Below are 27,127 nucleotides of genomic sequence, written 5' to 3' on the forward strand. Positions count from 1 at the left end.
CCAACAAGGAAAAATTATGGAGGTAAGAAGTTCAGATTTTTTTTTTTCTTGCTCTGCTTACTTGTTCTGGGGTTAGTGACTCAGAAAATATCGAAGCCAATTATCTAGCGTCTTAAGAGTCAGGAATGATAGTCCCTGCATTACTGCTATGGCAGGTTTTCTCTACCCATATACCTAAAGAATAAAGGGTCATTCCTGCAAAAAGTTACTGTAAAGTTCATATAGCTACGAATATATCATGCAGCACAATACTATGAAGCCGTTGACATCCCCCATACTTTATAAGAGAGTCATGTATGTAGAAACATGTATTAAAGAATCACTTTGTGGAGTACTTTTATTCCAGAAGGTGGGATTGTAGTTGTGAAGCTTAGAAGGTTTCCGAAAGTGTGTTTCTGTCTCTTTAACAATGCCCTCCTCCCCTTTTCCCATCTCCAGTCTCCTCCCTGTTCCAGAAACTAAGATTCTTAACCCAAACTTTCATTCTTAGGATGTGTACAAGAACAGGGAACAAGCGGAGACATGGTCAGACTTAGAGTTTCTCAGCTTATATGGAACAGGTGTAAGAATGGCAGAGAAATTCCATTTCTAGCACTCTGAAGAAAAATGGAATTCTTTTTTTTTTTTTTTTTTTTTTTTTAGGAAGGACCAATTACCAAAAATGCTTGTGGAGCAGGAGGCTGTTATAGAGACTGCTTTATATTGATGTCTTATACACAGAGGTATGTACCGTACAGATTAGTAACTGAATACAAGATACATTTCAGACACAGCTATTCTGTGCTTAGTCTTAGAAGTGTTCTGTTTATTATGCTTTACACTTTTATTTATGTACAGGCTGCATACTAATCGCATTGTAAGGCTGGCCATACATTATCCTATTTTTTTTAGATTTATCAAAACCATATGAGGTCAAACCTAAACACTTTCAATTTGTATGCAATCAGGCAGGCCCTTGCACTACATAGTTGAAGGTAAATCTAAAGATAATTGATTCAGAAAATTGTATAATGTAGAGCTAGCCTTAGGCTACTAATGTCTACATGTCATCAAAACCTCTTGAGACAGTTATCAATCCATTTATTAGTGGCTGGTGGACTGTGTTATCCATCCACAAGTCTACATAATTGATAACCTGTACTGAGGTAAGCTACTATTGCTAACATCCTTATGTAAATGCTTGTTTCAGGCTCATGGGATCCAATATTTTCAGAGTCACTGACTGAACAATCATGCTTTAAGTAAAGTCAGGGCTCCTGATCTGTGTTTCTTAAAGTATTAAAATAATAGGATCAGCATAACTGGGAAACTAACATTTTCAAAAGGAAAGGTCAGCAATGGCAGCCCAAGTTATTTATTACAGGTACTTCTATAGTGCCGTCAATTTACACATATACCTATTACTCACTCACACCAGTCTCTGCCCTCAAGGAGCTTACAATTGAAGGTCCTTAACTCCCATTCATATACTAGAGACAATTTAGACAGGAGCCAGTTAACTCATCAGCACGCGAGGGAACTCACGCAGGCAGAACATGTAAACTCCAGGCAGGTAATGTCGTGGTTGGGATTTGAACCGACAACCCTAGTGCTACCCAGTTATTTGTTCAGTATCGGTGTCCTTTAAATGTGTACTTAATTGGTTTTCCAACTAGCAATACACCAGAAAGATAAAAGGGGAGGCCATTAGAAGTCATCCTCCATAAGAACCTAAATAGATGTCTCCGAGAACCTGACGCACAAAGAAGGGATATTTGCTTTCCAATGTAATTTCTTTAGCCGTTTTCTCTCTTCCCTTGACAAAGCAGTGTTAGTGTCCTCTACCCCCCTATAATGCCATATAAGGCCTGGTCCTAGGATTTTCCTGGCCACAGCTGGCCTTCCCTGTGTGGGAATATTTTATGCACAATGAGAAACCAGTGGTGATCAAACAAAACATTTACTTGGCTTCCATTTCCATTCAGGCATTGAACATTATGTCAAGTAATACTGCACTTGGCTTTACACATTACTAGCTCTGGAGTGACTGAAGAGCCAGACTTGACCCACCCAGGCATAGAATATCAGAAAAGCAATGGCCTCCTGAGAAGTGTGTTTTATAGCATGACCAAGCAATGAGGAATTTTTTGTTCACATAAATAGGATTAGTAATGTGTAGAATAAGTCATCATATCCATCGGGAGTTCAGTATCAGCACACACACATAAAAAGATAGTGTATAAAAGAAAAATGTCTACCAAATAGCAATTCTTAAGGTCACATAGGGGGATTTACTAAAACTAAAGGTTTTTTTTTTGTCAAAGCTTGAACAAGCTGAAGTTAGAAGCTGATTGGCTACCATACACAGCTGCACTAGATTTTGCACTTTCTAGTTTTAGTGAATCAACCCCACTGTGTCAGTGGTGGTTCCCCTGCACCCACAGACAGGTGGTAAAATGATACTGCAAGATAAAGTTTTTTTAACGAAGTTCCGTAAAAATCCCTTATTGTCAACTGATACTAGCAATAGAATAGCTGGTTTCAACAAAATATGAGTTGGTCCTTAGAGACTGTATGTAGATTGTCAGTATCCACTTTTGCACTTATTAAATTTGTTGCCTTTGTTCACAATCTGCAGCCAGGTGAGCATTGTATAACAAGCCTATGTGGTACACACAACTAAAGCTTAATAATTGGCTTTCACATATATGGGCATCATACATGATTGAAAATAACTAAAGGATCTATCTAGATCAGATTTGCCTGTAATTAAAGGGACACATCACTTCATTATATTAATTCAGTCAGCCAGTTCATGGGTCAGTAATTAAAAGGATTAGTGAGAAACCTTGGTATTCCGATTTTATGAATACAGAACTCTCATTCCACACTACTTGCTGTATGCAAAGTATATGATGTTTAGCACTAACACGCTTTCTTTTCTCTCCCAGATCTCTTCCATAATGAAGCGCCTAACTACTCATCACCTGGATGTACATGTCTTTCCTCGCTTTCTAGGTTTATTCCAGCGATGTCGTTCTAGCCCTCCACCACCCGATGCTCCACCTAAAGGGCAACTTCGGCTTCGCTCCTTGCCTGGAGCTTTTGTTTTCCTCGGGATTCTTCTGGTTTTAATAGGACTTACAGTGGCTGTAATTGGCTACTGGCCCAACAAACCTAGCAGCCCTTCACCATCCATCCCACCCCCACAGACCCGACAATCTGTAGAGAAGCTGAAACTGATCGGCCCAGTTATAATGGGATTTGGGCTATTTGTGTTTATTTGTGCCAATACACTTTTGTATGAAAATCGGGATATGGAGACAAGGAGACTTCTCCAAAACAGGATAGTTACACGAGGACCTACAGACATTGCTATATCTGCAAGCAGTGGGGTTAAAGTGCAAGCTCAGAATACATGGAGTGACAGCTCTGGGGAGCTGGACAACAGAAGAAACATATTAATCAGGGCTCAGCTTTTGTGCCCACCCATTAATGACTTGTCTGTATCTCTTGTGAGCCTGCATTCGGATCCATGTATCTCATCCTTACCACAGCTGGCAGGCAGGCTTAGACATAAGGAGAATGAGAGGTGCTACAGCTCTGATATCAGGCTGAACATGGGGGAGAGAACAGCAAGAGAAGGGGCTGCTGATGTGCCTCACAGGGGTACAAAATGTCGGAGCTGGCCAAGGCTGGAGAATGGAGAAGAGCATTGCCCAGAAGTACTTGTTACTACAGAAAACGAATTAGATGGAACCAGAGAAAGCAGTCAAGAGACTGTCCCTGAAGTGGCCTAAATCAATTTATATTGAATTCCAGTTAACCCCCTTTCTGTTCTGTTACTAGAACAGGAAGTTAGGACAGCAATAGCAAAACACTTTTAGTAGAGTACAGGCATTACCGCGTTTCATGCTAGAAAGAGCTTTCTATTGTGAAATGTGGTAATGCCTGTACCGGTCTTTAGGGAGCTGTGAACATGTTTTATGATCAACTTGATGAAGATTTTTCACTAGTATTTCAGCTATGAACCGGACCAGCACCTACCAGCTGCAGATAGCTTGGGGCTAATGTGAACAGACCAGCCTGGACCGCTGTTATACTTTTTTGATGTTTGGACTGCAGTCTTTCTTTGCCGTGTGCCTACATTTTTTTTCCCTTGTGACACTAGGACAAGAAGTGAGAAAAAAAGCTCCCCAATGGGGACAACAATAAAAAATTCTCTCTATCCAAAAAAAAAAAAAAAAAAAGTTGTCTGGGAGTTCTACTTTAAAGTGGTTTGAAGCTTTGTTTACTCATCGGTATTAGTATCCATGTTTTTACTCATGCAGCGTAGTACAGCAATGTATATTAAGAGTTTAATGATACATCCGAGAGAGTTAAGTATTTCATTGAATGGCGCCCATCTGGGGAGGAGGTGATTGGATCCAGATGTGGAAACCACACTTCCCCATCCACACAGGCCCATTTCTGGAGATCATCTTTCTGTGCAAACCCAAGGATTCCTTAACTGTATCACTCCCGACCCTGCACATAGTCTTGTTAGACTAGGTAGAAATCACTGGAATATCACTTTGTATGTGGTTGTTGCCATTTACAGTTGAAAAGTTATTTAGTGCAAGTAACAGCACAAATCCAATACTAAAAGATCCATTTCTGTCCTCACATTAGAATATGGAATAGTAATACAATTCTGTTGCCGGAAGGACAGTAAAATGAAATCAAAGAAAAGCATTTTGTTATATTACTGCTGAAGTGAATGGAAAATCAAACTATGTGTCAGAAGGCATAGTTTCTAGTGATGTCAGGGGACATAGACTACATGGATATGTAAAAGGAGCAGGCTGCTAAAATACTTGTTACAGGGAGCCTTAACATTCCTATGCCTAGTTCCCTCCCAATTCCTCCTTCATAGGAATTTTCTCCAAGCAGAATATAGAACGGTACAATTGGAAGCAGATGACACAACTCAATGATCCAGCAAGAAAGCTGCATTTAACTGCTCGAGTGCCAGAATAAAGACAATATACACTTTATGTGCTACTACTTAATAATAGAGGAAAGGTCAAATGTGTACTATCATCATCATGTTAGCCTAGTCTAGCAGATATTTATACATTTATCACTTTGAAACACGTGCCCATGCTGTTTCTTCTCTCTTGAATAGGAATTAACATTCCTAATGACATGTCCCTCATGTGGCAGGAAGGCAACCCGCTATGACAGATCTGGAATGAGGTGGGGGCTCTGCGGCTCCAGTTTACACAAATAATCCACTAATTAAACTACGAATCATTGAAGTCTCCCATTAATAGTATAAAACCCAGAGATAAAAAGCATTACATTTGCATTTTCTGTCACATAGTTTTTCGGCTATTGCACCATCTTCTCAGAATTCTTTGTAATCTATCATAAACAGAAATGGCAGAGAGGCGTTTTTAATGGCAAAATATAAATATGAAGTGCATTAAAATACTTGTTTGCTTAATAAGGGATATTCTAGAGCTGCCTTAAAGGAACAGCATTAAGCTATCCTGGCTAATGAAGAATGATTTTTTCTTTGTTTGATGATGAGCAAACTTCCACTGTGGCTAGTAAAAACACAATCACTTCCTTTTAAAGCAGTCATTATGGCTATGTCACCAACATGGACTTGTCTGTTCTTTAACATTGGTGGCATTACCTATAGTGGTGCTCTGGCGGTATGATCTGCCTGGACACCAATTGCATAATAAATACCCTCACTTAGATAGTTACCGCTCAATTATGGGGCCCATGAGCAGCATCTGGACATGATGCACAATGCACTGTCTGGGCATTACTGAAAGTAACACCAGCAGTAAAGCTGCATACACATTATACAATTTTCTTTAGATTTACCAAAACCATATAATATGAGGTCACACCTAAACACTTTCAACTTGTATGCAATCAGGTAGGCCCTTGCACTACATAGTTGAAGGTAAATATAAAGGAAATCTAACAACAAAAGTTGTATAGTGTGTATCCAGCTTAAGTTTACCTGTCAACCCACGGGACAACTTCAAGTCTTTCAACATGGAGTCCGTGTTTTGTGACATTCTGTATGTATAGTCCTTGAATTCACATAACAGATGTAATACATGAACTCAGGACAGAGCTTTAACCACTTCTAGACTGGAAGGTTTTCCCCCTTTAATCACTTAAGCCCTGGAGGATTTGGCTGCTCAAAGACCAGGCCCCATTTTGCGATTCAGCACTACGTGACTATACGGACAATTGCGCGGTCGTGCAACGCTGTACCTAAACGAAATTGACGTCCTTTTTTTCCCACAATCAGAGGTTTCTTTTGGTGGTATTTGATCACCTGTGCGATTTTTATTTTTTGCGCTATAAACAAAAATAGCGACAATTTTGAAAAAATAACAATATTTTTCAAATTTTTTTATATGAAATTCCCCCCCAAAAATGAAAAAATCAAATTTTTTTTTAAATTTTAGGCCAATTTGTTTTCTGCTACATATTTTTGGTAAAAAAAAATTGCAATAAGCGTATTTTGATTGGTTTGCGCAAAGGTTATTGCATTTACTAACTACGGGAAAGATTTACGTCATTTTTATCGTTTTTTTTTAAACTAGTAATGGCGGCGATCTGCGTTTTTTTTTTTTGCGGGACTGGGACATTGCGGTGGACAGATCGAACCCTTGACTGACATTTTTGACACTTTTAGGGGTACCAGTGACATTACTACAGTAATCAGTTCTATAAATATGCACTGTTACTGTAAAAATGACACTGGCAGGGAAGGGGTTAACTTTATTGGTGATCAAGGGGTTAAATGTATCCCTAGGGGCATGTTTCTAACTGTGGGGGGCGTGGCTAGTGATGTAACCACAGAGACATACAATCCTACATAGCAGGATCGTATAGTCTCTGCACTTACATCAGGGAGAATGACAGACGGCTGTGTTTACATCAGCCGTCTGCCTTTCTCCCTCTCCTGAGCGAGATCGCGAGTGGCCGGCGGACATCGGAGCCGCCAGTCACACGTGCGGGGATGCCCGTGAACGCCCCCTACAGGTTCCTGGGTGAGCGACGTAGCCCTACATCGGTTTGCCCAGGAGCGGCTGACTGCCGCAGTAAATATACTGACGGCAGTTGGCAAGTGGTTAATGACCAGGCCACTTTTTGCAATATGACACTGCGTTACCTTAACTGACAATTGCGCGGTCATGTGACGCTATACCCAAATAAAATTGATGTCCTTTTTCTCCCGCAAATAGAGCTTTCTTTTGGTGGTATTTGACAATCTATGCGATTTTTTTTTCTTTTTTTGCACTAAAAACAAAAATGGAGTGACAATTCTGAAAAAAAATATATATATATTTTTTTTATTTTCTGCTATAAAACATTCCCAATAAAAAAAAATATATTTTTTTTTCATCATTTTAGGCCAATTTACATTCCGCCACATTTTTGGTAAAAAAAAAATCCCATAAGTGTATATTGATTGGTTTGCACAAAAGTTATTGCGTCTACAACATTTTTATTTTTGTGCAGCGATCAGCAATTTTTAGCAGGACTGCGACATTGCGGTGGACAGATCGGTCGCCTGACATTTTTGGGGGCGCCAGTGACATTACTACAGTAACCATTTGATAAAAAAATGCACTGTTACTGTACTAATGAGACTGGAAGAGGTTAACACCAGGGGTGATCAAAGGGTTAAATGTGTCCCTAAGGGGTACTTTCTAACTGGGGGGGGGATGCGCTTGCTGCATGAACACAAAGATCCTATGTTCCTAAATAAGAGGAACACAGGATCCCTGTGTTCACAACTGACAGAACAGCGGTCTGCCGTGTTTACAACAGCAGATCGCGGTTCAGTCTCCACAGGGAATCGTGGCCACGGGACCCGCTGATTGGCTCCCCCTGTGGCCAATGGGCACGTGCGCCCCCACTAGCGGACCCGCGAAGCGACGTACAGGTACGTCGTTTCGTGGGACAGAGCCGACTTGCTGCAGTAAAACTATGGCGGCTGGTCGGCAAGAGGTTAAACTACAGGCAGTCCCCAAGTTACAAACATCCGACTTACATATGACTCATACTTACAAACTGAGGGAGACAACAGGAAGTGAGAGGTAATCTACCCCTAGGAAGAGTTCTCATGGAAAAAGGTGTCTCCACTAAAGCTTTATCACCAATCCTTGTTTCCACAACAACCCAAAATTTTCAAAAGCCAATTGTCATAGGGACAGAAAGTGAGGGGAAATCTTCTGAACAGGGGTACAGACAGCAAAATAAATGTTACAGGGGTGTTATCTCTTACCTGTGCTATCCAAAAAAACGTAAAAAAAAAAAATTTTTGGCTGGGGATACACTTAAGTTGAATTTGTATGTAAGTTGGAATAGGTACCATTTTTTTAAGAACAAACCTACAGAACCTATCTTGTTTGTAACCCGGGGACTGCCTGTAGAACTATAGGCGAAACATCTTTCTTTATATTGGATAACCCCTGTCCGTTTTATTTTTGCCATCTGCATTCCATTGAAGAGATTTACCTTCACTTCCTTTACCATACCAAAAACAGCAAGTGAGAGAAAATCCCTGAAAAGTAAGAAAATCCATTTTCATTTCAAGAACATTCATTCAAATTTCTAATCATTATTGGGGTCAAATCGACATTTGTTTTCAACCAAAGTGGTAAGAAAATCGGAAGGAGCAGGATGGAAAATTTTTCTCTTTTCACAGTCGGGTTGTCAGGGGAAAAGGCCTGTAAGTGTAACTGAACTGCAGCGGAGAAACGTCAGGACTGCTGTGTGGCAGATCTGTGTAAATCTCAGGACTGAATAGATAGAAATACTAATCCTTTGGCAGGCAAAACAGCTCAGGTATGTATTTCATCTGTGTATTTAGTGGTTTGCTTGGAATTCAGCTTTAATAGTTGTATCAAGAAAAAATATATATATATATATACACACACACACAACACAGACAACCATATCAGAAGCTACAAATATTTACTTCAATGTGTAATCTTGCAACAACATGATGAAAATGTACTTTTCACACCTCAAAAGCCAGTAAAATATGCTAAAGTACGACCTATCACAATTCATCTGCATATATAAAAATTGAATCAAACCACATTTACAAATATCCTTCATTATTTAAAAGTAGAAAATAATACATCATGAGGTCTGTCTTTTTTATGTTTTTTTTGTTTGTTTTCTTTGAATGAGATCCAATAATAGCAAATATAAGAAAATGGTTAAAAAAATTGGGTTTCACACGTAATTGTTGTTTCAGATTAATGACCCTCACCCCTGTAACCTCCTTATGTATGGTACAAGCAGGTGAAAGTTTGGGAACCTAGACACTTCCCAATGCTCCAAAAAATACAGGATATTTATATATTATTTTATTCTCATCCTTGGCTCATTCAGCTGGTCTAAAATTAAATTTGTTTTTTGTGGGGCAGGCATGTTGCTCAACCCTAAACAGAGAAAAGAGTTATACCAGACAGAAGGAAGATACTCAACCCGTGTCTAGCTGTAATGTGACACTTAAAGATAACAGAGAAAAGAATCAGAAGTTAGGGTGACACCATAAAAAGAGAACTAAGGGTGATGACTTGGACTTTATCCTACACAGGGTGACACTAGTGTAAAATCAGTGATACATCATTATCAAGAACTAAATAAGGCAGAGATGACAGACACAAGCTTCTCTACACAGGTCGTGGACACTAAATCCAACAAGTGCACTGCAAACTATAGCACCATACTGTCTTTCCCTCACTCCATTACTAAAAAGAAGACTGCTGACAAGAACTTACACACAGGTCAGCCAAGTGAACAGTGCTTAAACTGACATTTCCAGTGTACCAGATGTACAAGTTACAATCATCATTCACAGTATGCAACAACACTTTACATGAGAAGTGATGACATTTTGAAGTCTTATAAATAATTGTTCAACTGTCCAAGTCTAGAACTCTCCCACATAGAGGCTACTTAGGGTTTGTTTGAAGAATCTGAGGGAGAGAGTTAAGTATTGCTTTAGAAGAGAATGCAGTGTTTAACCAGGAACTTCATGATGACCCTTGCCAAGTGATATATCTAGGGGTGGGGGCATTGCAAGGAAACTTGCTGGTTTTCTGTGAAGTATATCAATCCTGTGGTCCCAATGCAGGTTTGAGATGAAAACCTGAAAGAATAAAAAAGCTGGATAAATACAAAATAACTTATGTGCAATGTTACACATCTTATGTATAGACTGGGCAAGTCTTAGGTGGCATGCCATTTTCTATTCTCTTAATGTAAATCACACACTTTCCCTTGTCACGTAACAAAAAGCAACTTACTTTCCTACTTGGATTCAGATCCTGAGCCCCCTCTCGATCCAGCGATGTACACGAGAGCCTTGCCTCTTCAGGGAGCTGCACTCCTGATTGGCTTTTGGCAGCAGTGGGAGCCATTGGCTCCTGCTGCTGTCAATCACAGCCAGTGAGCCAATCAGAACAGAGGGGAGTGGTTGAGCCACAAGCTGTGTGCATGAATGGACACACACAACCGCTGGGCAGGAGCGTGCCTTCTTAGCTGCCCCCACAGCAAGCTACTTGCTGTGGGGGCACCTGGAAGGAGCAAGGAGCCAGGAATGCCAGCATGGGACCTGAGAAGAGGAGGATCTGGGCTGCTCTTTGCAAAATCACTGCACAGAGAAGGTAAGTATAACGTTTGTTATTTTTAGAAAAAAAAAAAAAAAAGGCTTTAATATCACTTTAAAATAATAAACCTTAATAAACTTTTGTTATAAAAAAATAAAGGAAAAAAAAAATGTTGCTCCCCCTTTAGGTCAATGGCATAGTGTGCTAGTGTGTACCTAAATGGTGAGCGTTTAGAAAACAGAATTTTTGTAAAATCTTACCTGTAAAATTCCTTTCTCTGAGTCCTCCGACAGTCGCCGCCTCTTCATATTCGTCACATATGGGGTATTAGACTTTGCTCCGAAGGAGTAGCTAGGCAACAGAATATGTTAACATTAAAGCTTTTAACATATCCCACCCTCAAGGGGTGGTCCCCTCAGTCAATACCCTCCTACTTCCTGCAACCATATCTCAGTTTCAGTGGAATAGCAGTAGAGTATACAACCAAACCCCAAAAGAGGGGCGGGGGCGGCGACTGTCGGAGGACTCAGAGAAAGGAATTTTACAGGTAAGATTTTACAAAAATTCCGTTTTCTCTTACGTCCTCCGACAGTCGCCGCCTCTTCATATTCGTCACATATGGGGACGTCCCAAAGCAGTGCAAACATGAGGGGTGGGAAACGCATCCGCGCCGAAAGGCAACGCAGTCTCCGCATCAAAGAAAGGAACCTTACCAAAGGAAGGAAACCAGCTGGGCTACAGGAAAAATAATTGCTCAACATGAGCAACAACCCAGGAAAAGACAAATAACCAGGGGATAAAAACTTATCCCAACAGCCAGAGGTCCCCAACAAGGGACCCTAGGGAATTGCCGCACTAAGAACCTTGCGGCCAAAGGAAGCATCCGCCGATGCCTGAACATCTACTTTGTAGAATTTTGTGAAAGTGTGCACGGTCGACCAGGTCGCCGCCTTACACACCTGGGCTACAGAAGCCCCATGACGACAGGCCCAAGACGTACTCAGAGATCTAGTAGAGTGCGCCTTCACAGGCACAGGGGGAACCTTCCCCTGCAAAGCATAGGCCTGTTCAATGGTCTGCCTGATCCATTTGGCGATGGTAGAGGCCGACGCCGCCATGCCCTTCCGAGGACCCTCTGGAAGAACAAACAAGGAGTCCGTCTTTCGAAAGGACTCAGTCGATTTAAGGTAAACCCTTATCGCCCGAACAACATCCAAAGAATGTAGGCTCACCTCCTTTGGATGTTTAGGCTTAGCGCACAGCGAAGGCAAGACAATATCTTCATTAAGATGGAATTCCGAAACTCGCTTCGGAAGAAAAGAAGGATTCGGTCGCAAGACCACCTTATCCAAATGAACAACCAGATACGGAGACTTGCAGGACAAAGCCGCCAGCTCCGACACTCTGCGAGCCGAAGTGATTGCAACCAAAAAGGCGACCTTTTTGGACAACATAGACAACGAGATCTCCCTGATCTGTTCAAAAGGAGCACGTTGTAACACAGATAGAACGAGATTCAAGTCCCAAGGGGGCAGAGGATCCCTCCTAGGAGGAACCAGATGCCGCACTCCCTGAACAAAAGTGCCAACCAAGGAGTTGGAAGCCACGGGACGTTGAAACAGAACGGCCAGCGCAGACACCTGACCCTTTATCGTAGCCAGCGCCAAACGCTGATCGACACCTGTTTGAAGGAAGGACAGCACTCGGGAAACCGAGTACGTGCGGGGTGAAAACCCCCTGGACTCACACCAGGCAAAATAGGCCTTCCAAGTACGGTAATAAACCTTCCCCGAGGAAGACTTCCTCGTGTTGATCAAGGTATGAACGACCTCTGGGGAGAGACCCTTCTCCTTCAGGACCTCGGTCTCAACAGCCAGGCCGTCAAAGCCAGCGACTGTAAAGCAGGATGGTATATCGGCCCTTGAGACAGGAGATCGTCTCGAAGAGGCAGACGCCACGGGGCGTCGACCGCCAGATTCACGAGGTCTGCGTACCAGGACCGGCGAGGCCAGTCCGGTGCCACAAGAATCACCGTGCTGCGTTCCGAGTGTAACCTGCGAAGGAACCTGGACAGCAACTGAATCGGTGGAAACGCGTACATCAGCGTGTACTGATGCCACGGGGCCACTAACGCGTCCGACGCGTCTGCCAGAGGGTCGCGCGTCCTTGCTACGAACCTTCTCACCTTGTCGTTGAGACGAGACGCGAACAGGTCCACATCTGGAAGACACCACTTCGCGCACAACATCTGGAAGACAGCCGGGTGGAGAGACCATTCCCCCTGATCCAGGGTCTGGCGACTCAGATAGTCCGCCTGCCAGTTCTCCACCCCCGGAATGTGCACCGCCGTTATCGCCGGGACATGAGTCTCGGCCCAAGACAGAATGTCGGCCACTTCTCGAGCCGCTCGGGCACTCCTGGTGCCCCCTTGGTGGTTGATGTAGGCCACCGCCGTGGCATTGTCCGTCTGCATCCGAACCGGGCAGCCCTGCAGCCGGTCCGTCCAGCGATGAAGACAGAGATATATCGCACGCATTTCCAGAATGTTGATCAGAAGGGAGGACTCCCCCTCCGACCAAGTTCCCTGGGCGGACAGAACGCCCAGAACACCACCCCAGCCCGACAGGCTGGCATCCGTGGTGATTACCGTCCATGAGATAGGACGAAACGGCTTGCCCCCATCGGGGACTGGAGCCACCACAGAAGGTCTCTTCTGGTGCGATGACTCAACGAGATTTGAAGATCCAGAGATTGAGGTCGCCCGTCCCACATGGACAGGATCTCCGCTTGGAGACCCCGCGTGTGAAACTGGGCGAAGGGAATCGCCTCGAAGGCCGAGACCATCAATCCCAGACATCTCATGCACGTCCGCAGAGACGAGTGCGGAACGTCCCTGAGGGACCTGACTTCCTCCTGAAGAGTTCTGAGTTTGTCTTCCGGCAGGAAGACCTTCGCCTGCACCGAGTCCAGGATCATTCCCAGGTAGGGAAGACGAACCGACGGACTCAGTGTCGACTTTGGAAAATTTATCGTCCAACCAAACTCCTGCAGAGTTTGCATCGTGACAGACAGGTCCTTCTCCAGACCCTGGCTGGTCGCAGACCGAACCAGAATGTCGTCCAGATACCCCAGGACAGAAATGCCCTGGGCCCTCAATAATGCCAGAACCGGTGCAAGCACCTTGGTGAAGACCCGCGGAGCCGAGGCGAGACCAAAGGGCAACGCCACGAACTGGCAGTGATCCTCCGCAATGGCGAATCGAAGGTACCTCTGGTGACCCTCGAAAATGGGGATGTGAAGATACGCATCCTTCAAATCGATGGAGGCCATGAATTCCCCCGGAACCAGGGCAGCCACCACCGACCGCAGGGATTCCATGCGGAACTTGCGAACCCGCACAGAGCGGTTCAGAGCCTTCAAGTCCAGAATTGGACGAACCTTGCCCTCCTTCCTGGGCACGGTGAACAGATTGGAATAAAACCCCCGAAATCTGTCCCGATGAGGCACCGGAACCACCACTCCCTGAGCCCTCAGGTCCCGCACCGCCAGGTGCAGGTCCCGTAAACTCTCTGGAGACAGTTGAAGATTTGAGGGAAAAAATCTGCTCTCCGGCCGAGAGAGAAACTCGATCTTGTAACCAGATTGAACGATCTCCTGAACCCATCTGTCCCGCACGCGGGCCAACCAGGGTTGAAGAAAACCGAGCAAGCGTCCCCCCACCCCAAAACTGGGTGAGGGCGCCCCTTCAGGCCGCACTGTTATGGGCTGCGGATCCGGATTGACCGGACTTCTGTTTCCCAGACCAGGGCTTCTTCTGAGAGCCTTGACCTTTGAACGGTTTGCCCTTGTAGTGCGACCGAAAGGCACGAAAGGACCCCTGAGGGGGTCGAAAATTAGCATGCTTCTTCCCAGAAGCCCCCTTAGCCTTGGGGAAATGGGGCAAGAGAGTGCTCTTACCTCCGGTGATCCCCTTAATCAACACATCCAAGGACTCCCCAAAAAGGCGAGACCCATCATAAGGCAGATTGGCTAAGGTCTTACGTGAGGATTGGTCCACCGACCAACATTTCAACCAAACCAGGCGGCGAGACAACACCGCCACGCTGTGCACACGTGCAGCCAATGGGACCAAGTCCAAGTCCGCATCACACAGATACATGACACCCTGGTGGATTTGATCCACCATATCCAGGGTCGCCGGCGAGGCCGAATCGGCCACTAGGACGCGCCTAAGCATCTGCGTCCAACTTGCGACAGCCTGGGCCGCCATGAGAGAGGCAAACAGAGCCTTAAGCATAGAACCCGTAACAGAATAAGTATGACGGGCAAGAGACTCCAATCTCCTATCCGTGGCATCACGGAACACAGGGGAATCCTCTGCAGGAATCGCAGTGGATTTGTTTAAAACCGCAATTGCGTGATCCACCGGGGGTGGTACACACCACCGTTCATCAGTGGAAGGCGAGAAAGGATAACGCAGCTTGAACCTACTTGGTACAGCAAAAGGTTTGCGTAGATTGCGCCATTGTTCCTTAACAGCGCGCTGAAAATCATCATTGCAGGGAAAAACCTGCGGCGTCCTGCGTTTTCTCTGCGTCCCATAAGCCGCCAAGGCAGCGGGGGGACACACTTCATCCTGCAAACGCAGCGTTTGTTTTATGGCAGCAATCAATTCATCCATGATTGCAAGCTCTTCAGGCGAGCCAGGGGGAGAATTATCAACCCCTTCAACTTCAGCCTCCACCTCGGACCCCACTAGATCCAGGGAGGAGCGGGACCCCGATAAGGAGGCCCCCGCCATAACAGCCCCATCACCTTCACCCTCAGAATCAGAGGAAAGAGAAACTCTGGGTCTCTTAGTAGATTGAGCAGCCACCAGCATCTGCACCTGAGCAGCAAGGCCAGCCACAATAGTGGCTAAATCCCCCCCCTGAGGGGGAAACAGCGGTCCCCTGGCTTTCCACCAAGACGGTAGGAAATTTGCCCTCCTGAGAATCCATTGCCCCAATATCAAATGCCGGATAATAAAGGGTTAACTGCCCCTTTAACAAGCGCGGCGAGCGCAGCCCACCGCACCACACACAAGCACAATGAGACCCCCACAGGGACAATAAAACTGACACAGGCAATGGATAAGAAGGATATAACCTGAGGAGACCCTCGCCGCTGCCTCGATCGGTGTATCCTGGAGAAGAGGAAGTGATGCAGCCAGGGCGCTCTATTAAAGCCTATGGGAGGCTACAAGAAAATGGCCGCCATGCATGTAGACCATGCGGCCGGAGCGAGTGTAGGCAAAATGGCGCCGTTTGGCGCCGAAACCGCCGCTCCACAGTACAGTAATGCACACATGTTATCCATGTATAAAAAAACATGTTAGATCGCCGCAGCGATCGCTGTATAGTGCCCAAACATGCCACAAAACATGCCCCACAGCACACAGCTTCTCACACTGACCAGGCTGACACACACAGTGTCACACAGCTCCCCCCCCCCCTCCTTTGCAGCCCACAGCATGCAGCCGAGAGATAGGGAGACAAACAGTGAGAACAGAGGCAGGTTACACAGTCCCAGACTGACACCCCCCCAGACAGACAGGTCCCCACATAGATACACTTACCTCACAATGGCGTGGGGGACCCGTACAGGCGAACAAGCCGCTGCACATGAGGCAGGGAGAGTCGCATACAAGACGCACAGAATGGGGGTTAAGAAACCGCACAGCGTCCAGTGAGGTAGCCACCTCACCAATCATCCCTGCACCGAACAGGGATGGGTCGTTCACTGTGCCAGGAGCGTTACCTGGCTGAACGCTCGATGGCAGGCTGGGAAGCCACTGACCCACGACCTGCGACCAGGGGGATCAGCCCGAGACCCAGCCCGCATGATCCTCTTCATCAGAAGAACTAACTAATGCTGACAAAAAGAACAGCTAAGTAAAGGTAGAGAGAAAACTCAAACAAAAAATCAAAAAAGAAGAAAAAAGCCCCAGCACAGAGAGAGCCAGCCACTCCTGACAAGCTAGACATTGAAACTGAGATATGGTTGCAGGAAGTAGGAGGGTATTGACAGAGGGGACCACCCCTTGAGGGTGGGATATGTTAAAAGCTTTAATGTTAACATATTCTGTTGCCTAGCTACTCCTTCGGTGCAAAGTCTAATACCCCATATGTGACGAATATGAAGAGGCGGCGACTGTCGGAGGACGTAAGAGAAAATATATTTACTGTACCTACAGGTAAGCCTTATTATAGTGTCATTTCCTGCTTTCGTGATTGGTTTACTGATTTTGCTAGAAGTTTTCACTAAGATACAAGTCGATTTTGGGCATCCTCTGCAGCAGTTAATTGATAATTATAAAATCATTCCCATTGCACGTGGACAAAGACACAGCTATTTCTTCAAAACAATAAAAGGTAGAAATTTTCAACAGAGTTTATTAAAATCCTTGCAATGTACATAGATCACCCAGAAAGTATTTTTTTTCTCAACAAAAGTGGAGTTCCTCTTTGAATAAAAGAAGCACATGCATTTAGTAAGTTACTGAACTATCTTTTTACATAGTAAATTGAAATATTTCAAAGAGGAGCTCCAATCATTTCTATGTTTATTAAAAGTCAGCAGCTACAAAAAGTGTAGCTGCTGACTTTGAATAAACACACACTCACCTGTCCCACGATCCAGCAATGTGTTCACCCAAGCCATCATTTCTCTTCCTCTTCTCTCCCTAGCGCTGGCATTTTTTTCAACTTGCAACTTCACAGCTGGGAGCACACTGCGCATGCATGAATCGTGCTGCGTGTCCTGAAAGGTCCGTAGATACACTCACCTAGGACCTATCATGTGTCCCAGGTGACTGCAGGGAGGGACGGGGAGAGAACTTATGCTCAAAGTGGGAACATGTACCTGTCAAAACTAGGTACCTGCCGCCCCCCCAAAAAAAACTGAATTTTTGTAAAATCTTACCGTAAAATTCCTTTCTCTGAGTCCTCTGACAGTCGCCGCCCACTCATACAGTCTTCACAAATGGGTATTGACCTCTTATCCACAGGAGCAAGCTAGGCATAAGACTTGTTAAAAATTTACATAGACACACCTGTAGGGGGCTGTCCCACTGGTCCAAAACCCCCCCTGCGATCAGCATTCCCAACTCAGTTTGGTAGCAAGCAGTTTAAGTCCAAAAACCCCCAAAAAGAGGGGCGGGGGCGGCGACTGTCGGAGGACTCAGAGAAAGGAATTTTACGGTAAGATTTTACAAAAATTCAGTTTTCTCTTAGGTCCTCTGACAGTCGCCGCCCACTCATACAGTCTTCACCAATGGGATGTCCCAAAGCAGTGTAGACATGAGGGGTGGGAAGCGCAACCGTCACAAAGGCAACGCAGCACCCAAGTCAGAGAAAGGAACCTTACTCGAACAGAAAGGTAAATCCTCTGGATAACAGAAAAGCTCAACTGGAGCAAACAAACCAGGAAAGCAAATAAACAAGGGCGAAACAACCCCAAACAGCCAGGGACCTGCAAAACTAGGGCCCCCTCAAGGCACTGCCGCACACAGAACTTTGCGGCCAAAGGAAGCATCAGCAGATGCCAGAACATCAAGTTTGGAGAATTTGGAAAAAGTGTGCACAGACGACCAAGTCGCAGCCTTGCACACCTGGGCCACTGAAGCCTGATGCCGGAAAGCCCAGGACGCACTCACCGCCCTGGTAGAGTGCGCCTTGACAGGGAAGGGCAGAACCCGTTCCCTAAGCGAATAGGCCTGTACAATCGTCTGTCTGATCCATCTAGAAATGGTTGCCGCAGATGCAGCCATACCCTTCCGAGGTCCCTCAGGAAGGACAAAAAGAGAATCCGACTGTCTGAAGGATTCAGTGGACGACAGGTAGACCCTGATCGCCCGGACTACATAAAAGGAATGCAAGGCACACTCCTTAGGATGCTTAGGATTCGCACACAGCGAAGGCAAGACAATATCCTCGTTAAAATCCGAAACCACCTTAGGAAGGAAAGATTGGTTAGGTCATAAGACCACCTTATCCCTATGAACCACCAGGTAAGGGGAGCAGCAAGACAAGGCCGCTAACTCCGACACTCTGCGAGCAGTTGTGATTACCACCAGAAAGGCAACCTCTCTCGTCAGCAGAGGCAGAGAAATTTCCCTGATGTTTTCAAAGGGAGGACGTTGCAAAACAGACAGGACCAAGTTTAAGTCCCAAGGAGGTAAAGGTGCCCTCCGAGGAGGAGCCAAATGATGCACACCTTGAATAAAGATGCGTATCAACGAATTAGACGCCAAGGGGTGCTGAAAAAGGATCGCCAGTGCAGATAACTGGCCCTTAATAGTGGTCAGCGCAAGATGCTGGTCCACATCAGATTGGAGGAAGGCTAACACCCTCGCCACCGAAAAGGAGCGGGGATGGACGCCCCTGGATTCGCACCAGGCAAAATAAGCCTTCCAAGTACGGTAACAGATCTTACCAGACGAGGCCTTCCTAGCCTTAAGCAGGGTAGGAATGACCGCCGACGAGAGACCCCGATCTCTCAAGACCTGGCTTTCAACAGCCACGACCGTAAAGCAGGATGGAAGAACGGCCCCTTGAGACAGCAGATCGTCTCGTAAGGGAAGTCGCCACGGAGGCTCGACGACCAGTTGTATGATGTCCGCGTACCAAGACCAGCGCGGCCAGTCTGGGGCCACAAGAATCACCAACTTCTGTTCCGAGACCAACCTGCGAAGGAACCTGGACAACAACCGAATTGGAGGGAAGGCATAAATCAGGCGATACTGATTCCAAGGCACCACCGGCGCATCCGAGGCATCTGCCAGAGGGTCGCGCGTTCTTGCCACGAACCTTCCCACCTTGTTGTTTAGCCGAGATGCGAACAGATCCACATCTGGGGTTCCCCATCTCGCACACAGCATCCGGAACACCTCCGGGTGTAGGGACCATTCCCCCTGGTCCAGGGTCTGGCGGCTTAGATAGTCGTCCTGCCAATTCTCCACACCCGGAATGTGAACTGACGAAATCGCCGGGACATGAGTCTCAGCCCTAGTCATTATCTCGGTCACCTCCAGGGCCGCCCGGGCACTCCTGGTGCCCCCTTGGTGATTGATGTAGGCCACTGCGTGGCGTTGTCCGTCTGCACCCGCACAGGGCGACCCCGAAGCTGATCCGACCAACGGAACAAACACAGCCTGATCGCTCGCAGTTCTAAGATGTTTATCAGCAGGGAGGACTCCTCCGCTGACCAAGTGCCTTGGGCAGGCAGAATGCCCAGCATGCCACCCCAGCCCGACAGGCTGGCATCCGTGGTGATCACCGTCCACAACAACGGGCGGAAGGATTTTCCCTCCATCAGAGCCGGGGACTGAAGCCACCAGAGAAGATCCACTCTGAAGTTACGGTTCAGAGATATCCTCCTTTCCAAGGATTGAGGAAGTCTGTCTCATCTGGCCAGGATCTCCGCTTGAAAAGATCGCGTGTGGAACTGTGCAAACGGTATCGCCTCGAAGGCCGATACCATCAACCCAGGGACCGCATGCAGGTCCGGAGTGATGAGGAGTCGTTGTCCCTGAGGGACCTGACCTCGTTCTGCATAGTCCGGAGCTTTTCCTCAGGCAGAAAGACTTTTGCTTGGGCAGAGTCCAGAACCATTCCCAGGTAAGGGAGACAAACAGAAGGGGACAAGGTCGACTTCTGCACGTTGATGTTCCACCAAAAACTTCTGGAGCGTCTGAACGGTAGTTGACAGATCACGTAATAGGCTCGGGCTGACACTCGATCTTAACAGGAGAACATCCAGATATCCCAAGATCGCAATCCCCTGTGCCCGTAACAGGGCCAGAACAGGAGCCAGCACCTTGGTAAACACCCTTGGAGCCGAAGCGAGACCGAAAGGTAACGCCACAAACTGATAGTGTTCCTCCGCGATTGCAAAACGGAGGAACCTCTGGTGACCCTCGAATATGTGTAAATACGCATCCTTGAGATCGATGGAAGCTAGGAAATCTCCCGGGCTTAAAGAGGCCACCACCGAACGAAGGGATTCCATGCACTAAGCGGTTCAGAGCTTTCAAGTCAAGAATCGGACGTACCTTTCCCTCCTTTCTGGGCACAGTGAACAGATTCGAGTAGAACCCCCGAAATCTGTCCCGATGAGGCACCGGGACAATCACCCCCTGGGCGAGGAGATCCTGAACCGCCCAACGAAGATCGCGTAACCGATCTGGGGTCAAATGAAGATTTGAGGGAAAGAATCTGTCTGCTGGTCACGAAAGAAATTCGATCTTGTATCCCGATCGAATGATTTCCTGAACCCACCTATCCGGAATCCGGAACAGCCATGGTTCTAGAAAACCACGCAGACATTCTCCCCACCCCTGGAACAGGAACAGGTGAGGGCGTCCCTTCAGGTCGAGGCGGTGGGACCCGCCGAGCCAGCGTGGCTTGGTTTTGGCTTGCCCGCCCAGGGCTTTTTCTGACCACCGTGGCCCTTAAAGGGTCTACCCTTGTCCTGCGCCTTGAAGGCACGAAAGGACCCCTGATTTGGTTTAAAGGAAGGGCCCCGCTTACCGCTGAAAACTTTTCCCTTGGGGTTCTGGGGCAGCAGAGTGCTCTTGCCCCCAGTGACTCCTTTAACCAATTCGTCCAGGGATTCTCCAAAGAGACGATTCCCCGCATAAGGAATGTTAGACACCGTCTTCCTGGAGGACTGGTCAGCCGACCAGCCCTTCAGCCATACCAGACGACGGGTCAGCACCGCGAAACAAGATAGTCGTGCTACTAGAGGAGCCTCATCCAAGGCCGCGTCACACAGGTACAGAACCGGCTGACGCATCTGATCAAACATCTCCACAGTAGTCGGAGGGGCGGAATCCGCCTCTAGAGTGCGTTTGAGCACCCGGGCCCAATCAGCCACAGCCTGAGAAACCATAACAGATGCGAAGACGGGCTTCAGCAAAGAACCCGCCACCGTATAAGCGTGGCGAGCCAGAGATTCCACCCGCCTATCTGTAGGGTTCCTAAACACCGGAGAATCCTCAGAGGGCATAAAAGTGGCCTTGTTCAACCTGGACACAGTATGATCCACTTTAGGGGACACCGTCCAGCGCAAATCCTTAGGAGACGCGAAAGGGTAACAGAACCGAAACCGTTTTGGTACCACAAAAGGGCGTTTTAAATAATGCCATTGTTCGTTCACTGTGTCGTGAAACTCAGCGGGACAGGGAAAAACATGTGCCGCCTTCTGGGTTCTGCGAGTCCCAAAGGAAGACTGCTTTCCCGGCTGGTTGGGCTCATCTAAATGTAGTGTATCCGTAATAGAAGCAATAAGCGCAGTCACAGCAGCGCATTCTTTGGCCGTTTCAGGGGAAAAATCATCCCCATCATCCTCTTCCACCTTCCCATCAGAAGGAAAGGACTGAGACCCCTCAGGGGGGCACTATCCAAGGCAACCATATCAGATTCAGAATCAGAGGAAGGCGAAGGCCTAATGTGATTTCTAGAAGCCCCTTCTGACATCAACAAGTCAATCTTGGACGCTAAAGTAACCAGTGCAGCAGCTAGAGAAGGAGAAGAATCAGGAGTACCTGATTCATTAACCAAGGCTAGGGGAAATTTGCTGTCCTGGGACTCCATGACAGTACAAGGACGCTGGCCCTTTAAGAAGCGATCACGGCGCCCACCGCAATCTACTGCAAGTTAAAGTATCCCACTGAGAGAGGAAAGACACCAAAAGCAGAGGAATTTCCCGAAAAACAGCAAAAAAGACCCCCTCATTTCATGTAGAAAAGGAAGTGATGTCACACCGCTAGAGGACTAACAAGATTTGGCCTAAGGAAAAATGGTTGCCAATCCAGAAGAATGCAAGGCTCTGGGAAAATGACGCCGAACATGTGTAAAAGGAAGCACCTTGCCACACACAAGATGGCGCCCGAAGGCGCCAAAAAACACTACAGAAAGGAGCTGCAGAAGCGCCCACAGTGAGGCCAAAGCAGCTGCCCACACCTAAAATGGCAGTTTCGCGGTTTTTACACCGCAGCGGTCCGCCGCACCATGACTGTACCCCCAAATACACTTAACAGTGCGGACAGGGTTAGGGACCCCCACACAGCATAACATGCGCAGAAGCCCCCGCAGGGACCGGGAGGGACGCGAGCCCCGGGCACAGACATGAGGGGAGACAGACACACAGAATGTAATCCCCATACAGAGGCCCCACACATAGAGTAATACTTACCGCTTCACAGGGCGTGGAAGCCTCCAGAACGCGGGAACCCCCCACCCCAGATGGCGGGGGGGGGATCGGTCGGCAGCGAAGAAGAGGACGCGTCTCACCGTCAGAACCGCATGTTGAGGCATCCCAGCGAGGTAGCCACCTCGCAGGCTTGTGCCCCTGAGGACAGGGGCAGGTCGTTTGCAAGGCCAGGGAGCACACATAGCCTGCTAAACGCTCGATGGCGGGCTGGGATTCCCTAAGATCCTCTGTCCTGAAATGTCAGGACGACCAGTTTGATTCCCAGCTCCGCAAATGCTGTAGTCTTCCGGAGAACCGACTAACTAAGCGCATAACAAATAAAAAGCTAGTAGTGTAAAGAAGAACACATTGCAGCAAATAAAAGTAATAAAAAAGAAGAAAGGCTGAGACCGTAGCCCCAGCACAGGGATAGCCTATCTTACTCCTTAACTAGGCAGAAGACAAACTGAGTTGGGAATGATGATAGCAGGGGGGTATTGGACCAGTGGGACAGCCCCCTACAGGTGTGTCTATGTAAATTACTTTGTTTTCAACCACTTGCCGACCGCCGCACGACTATATACGGCGGCGGTCAGCCCCTCACAGGCAGAGTGATGTATCGGTACGTCACTAGCCTGGGAGGGTCTGGGGAGCGAGCGCGCGCCGCCTGCGGCGCGCTCCCGCATGGTCACGCACCCCCCGCGCGTGTGACCAGCGGACCCGATGTCCGCCGGTCACTCTGCGATCGTCGGGGGAGAGGGAGAAAGGCAGGCAGCTTGTGTAAACAAGCTGCCTGTCAGTTCTCCCTGTGTAGAGACACTGATCATACGGATCTACTATGTAGAACCGTTGATCAGTGTAACTACACCTCAAGCCACAGCCAATCACAGTTAGAATCACGCCCCTAGGGACACACACAGCCCCTCCCTCTCAAATAAAGTTAACCCCTTCACTGCCAGTGTATTTTTACAGTAACAGTGCATATATATAGCACTGATTACTGTAGAAATGTCACTGGTAACCCCAAAAGTGTCAAAAATATCAGTCAAGGGTCCGATCTGTCCGCCGCAATGTCGCAGTACCGCTAAAAAAAAATCGCAGAAAAAAACAACAAAAATTATAAAAATCTTTCCCTTTGTTAGTAAACGCGATAACTTTTGCGCAAACCAATCAAAATACGCTTTTTGCGTTTTTTTTACCAAATATATGTAGCGGAATTTCATATAAAAAAATGTGAAAAATATTGTTATTTTTGCAAAATTGACGCTCTTTTTTTGTTTATAGCGCGTGATCAAAAAATCGCACAGGTGATCAAATACCACCAAAAGAAAGCTCTGTTTGTGGGAAAAAAAGGACGTCAAATTCGTTTTGGTACAGCGTCGCACGACCGCGCAATTGTCCGTTAAAGTCACGCAGTGTGCCGAATCGCAAAATACCCCCTGGTCAGGAGGGGGGTAAAATCTTCCGGGGCTTAAGTGGTTAACAAGTCTTATGCCTAGCTTTCTCCTGTGGATAAGAGGTCAATACCCATTGGTGAAGACTGTATGAGTGGGCGGCGACTGTCAGAGGACATAAGAGAAAAAGGACATGCCATAAGTGGCAGAGGAGGGGAGAAGGGGTGCTTAAAGCAGAACTTCCCCTTTTGGATGGAGGTCCACTTTAAAGAGAGTGTGTGGGAAATATAACCAGAAAGAATGTTTCAGAGAGTTTGTGTGGGAATTGTACCTGTACTGATTATTCCTCTGCTATTTCAGTTTCTTGGTGAACCACCACTTTGGTTACTGACATGTCAGGATGCTGCTCTTTTGCTTCTTTGATTGCTTGAACCAAAACCTGAGGAGATGTGATACTTTATTAGTCTGGAAGGTACTTTCTTGTTTTCTGCTAATGTCTATTTAGTAAACACATAGTTAATGCAAAATGTCACCAATTTGCCACATAGTTACCTGGTCATGATCCAGGTCTCCATCACCAGTGATGACTATTCTCTTCTCTATTCGAGTCTCAGAGATACCACCTTTCACAGTCTAGAGAAAACAAGAGGAATTGTTTTATAAAAACATGACACAAGGGTGCAATATATTTCAGAGCAATGCTGACAAAAATGTGTTTTTTCACAGCACTTGCAAACCCTTAACGAAGAGCAAATGCAAGCACATGTCAAACCTAGCAAGGGTGTATTGGAACATTTCTTCTAGTATTTTATTAACTACAGTTAATGATGGAGAGATTAATACATAGAACCTGGGAGTCCTCATTATTGCCTCCTAGGCAGTAAGGAGGATAACGTTCAACGTGCACCAAATAGTGAAGGTCAGCGTCCAAGGGTCTGATCTTTTTGTTAAAAGTGGAATCAAACCTTTAAATTGCTTTAGGCAGTCCAAAAGGTGGCGGGCATGAAGTCAGGGGGTTTTAGAATGTGAATTGCTTTGGTTTTTATGGGCAATGGTTTGCTTTAGCTACCTCTCATCAGCAGAACACATTCACCTTTCCTATACTCCCCGTTGCTTAATTCAGCTGCCATAGAAGCGAAAACAAGTATACAGGAGCATGTGATATGGCTGGGCCAAATCACCTAGCACCAGCGCTGTCACATGAGGAGAATCCACAGCCCTGTTTAAGATAGCACTTGAGTGACTCATAGCTTACATAGTTCAGTGTCTCCTGCCCAACAGCTGAACATGGCAATAAGAAAGCAAAAAAAAGGTGACTGTATGTTGCTAGGGAAGGTAAAATAAAACCTTGAGAACAGGTGAATCGGAGCTACTACCTCCTGTGCAATGCCTGGTGACCCTCAAGAACACAGCACTCAGCCTGTAAAGTTTCTAAACCTCCATGTAATCCATGAAAAAAAAGAGAAAGACTTGTGCCATGGAAGTCAGCTAAAACATTGTTTTATTGTAACATGTAAACAACAGTCAAAAAATGAGTAAAGCTTTGCTTTCTCTTAATTGGCAAGGCATATCTTCACTTGAAACTCATCTGTACTTAGTTTCAAGTCACAAGACCTTGACCCTGCATTGGGTCACATGATTCAGCATGGGGTCACATGATTCAGCATGGGGTCACATGACCCAGCTATCTGCGGTTACTGTCCTAAATTTAGGTCACATACCTAAAAGTGGAGAGCCACAGACATTTTTATACATTCGACCACTCCTATCATGCTCCCTAAATATATACAGCAATGCACATATGTTGAATTTAGGTCGCCTTTTAACCACTTCCCACCCAGCTTATTGCCAATCGACGGCTGGACAGCAGATGCGTCATTCCGAGTGGACATCATATGATGTCTTCCCAGAACGAGCCGCTCTGTGGCGCGATCGGTTGCCGGCTGTGTCCATCGGACACAGCTGATGACTGATCAGTGTACTGACTCGCTGCTGGCACCATGTGATTGCTGTGACCAATCACAGTAAATCACATGACAACTGTAAACAACGGATGGTTTCCCATCATGCCATCCATTGTGTACAATTATGTTGCTAGCTGTGATTGGTGATCACATCACAGTGATCACATAGCCCATCTGTACCATGTGATTAGATGTGGCCAATCACAGATAATCACAACAATGAATCAGTAAAAAAGGGTTGCTTATACCAATGAAATTTACTGGTGTAAAAAAAATTGTATCCTGATCACTTCTCCAGATTAGTACAGTGCTACAATGCTAACACTGTATTGCTCTGATCACAGTATGTAAAAAGAAAAATCGGGAAAAAGAAAAACAAAATTATATATATACCGTATCCAGTAAGTGTTCCAGATCACTGCCACACCAGATACATGATGGCACTGTACTGAACTGGTGGGAATTGGGATTTTTACTTTATTGTTTTTAACTTTTTTTTGTAAATTCTCTTTATTAAACATTTAAAGTGTATAACACAAAATAAAGCTTATTGGGCTTACCCAGGCTTAGGTAACATAAAAGAAGAACATACAAGAATAACCTAATACAAGGCAACCAGTACCGTCTGACATGCAGCGCAATTTTTAAAAATGGAAACTAAAAAAGGGAAAATGTCATAAATGAAATTATAATACTTCCAACAGTAAAATAACAGCCGCCCTGAATTAATCCGGTGTATCATTAGATGCAACCGTGTCAGTGGAGGCTATCCAAATATCCCAGACCTTCGAGAATTTTTTGGGGCAACCCCTTGCTTCAGAAGTAAACTTATATAATGGGATTGCTGCATTAACTAAGCGCTTCCAGAGATCAATTGTAGGTGCCTGCGGGGACTTTTTTTTTAAAT

General features: G+C 46.3%; 2 protein-coding genes across 12 annotated transcripts in view; one reads left to right on the forward strand and one right to left on the reverse strand.

Moving 5' to 3' along the window:
• The first annotated feature begins 544 nt into the window (after positions 1-544).
• Positions 545-3,784, forward strand: TMEM200B (transmembrane protein 200B). Its single transcript, XM_082247343.1, has 2 exons — positions 545-722; positions 2,931-3,784. The coding sequence occupies exon 2, from the start codon at positions 2,943-2,945 to the stop codon at positions 3,777-3,779; it is 837 nt and encodes a 278-aa protein (XP_082103469.1). The 5' UTR covers positions 545-722; positions 2,931-2,942; the 3' UTR covers positions 3,780-3,784.
• A 5,178-nt stretch (positions 3,785-8,962) lies between these two features.
• EPB41 (erythrocyte membrane protein band 4.1) overlaps positions 8,963-27,127 on the reverse strand; it is a 367,791-nt gene continuing 349,626 nt past the window's right edge. For all 11 annotated transcript variants that reach the window (XM_082247681.1, XM_082247679.1, XM_082247680.1 and 8 more), the window contains 3 exons: positions 24,809-24,889; positions 24,588-24,695; positions 8,963-10,168 (listed from right to left, as the gene is read on the reverse strand). In XM_082247681.1, the coding sequence (XP_082103807.1) occupies positions 24,597-24,695; positions 24,809-24,889 (180 nt within the window). In that variant the 3' untranslated portion in view covers positions 8,963-10,168; positions 24,588-24,596. The remainder of the gene's footprint in view (positions 10,169-24,587; positions 24,696-24,808; positions 24,890-27,127) is intronic.

Source organism: Pelophylax lessonae, assembly GCF_965119305.1.
Source record: "Pelophylax lessonae genome assembly, chromosome: 2".
In the NCBI taxonomy this organism is placed as follows: Eukaryota; Metazoa; Chordata; class Amphibia; order Anura; family Ranidae; genus Pelophylax; species Pelophylax lessonae.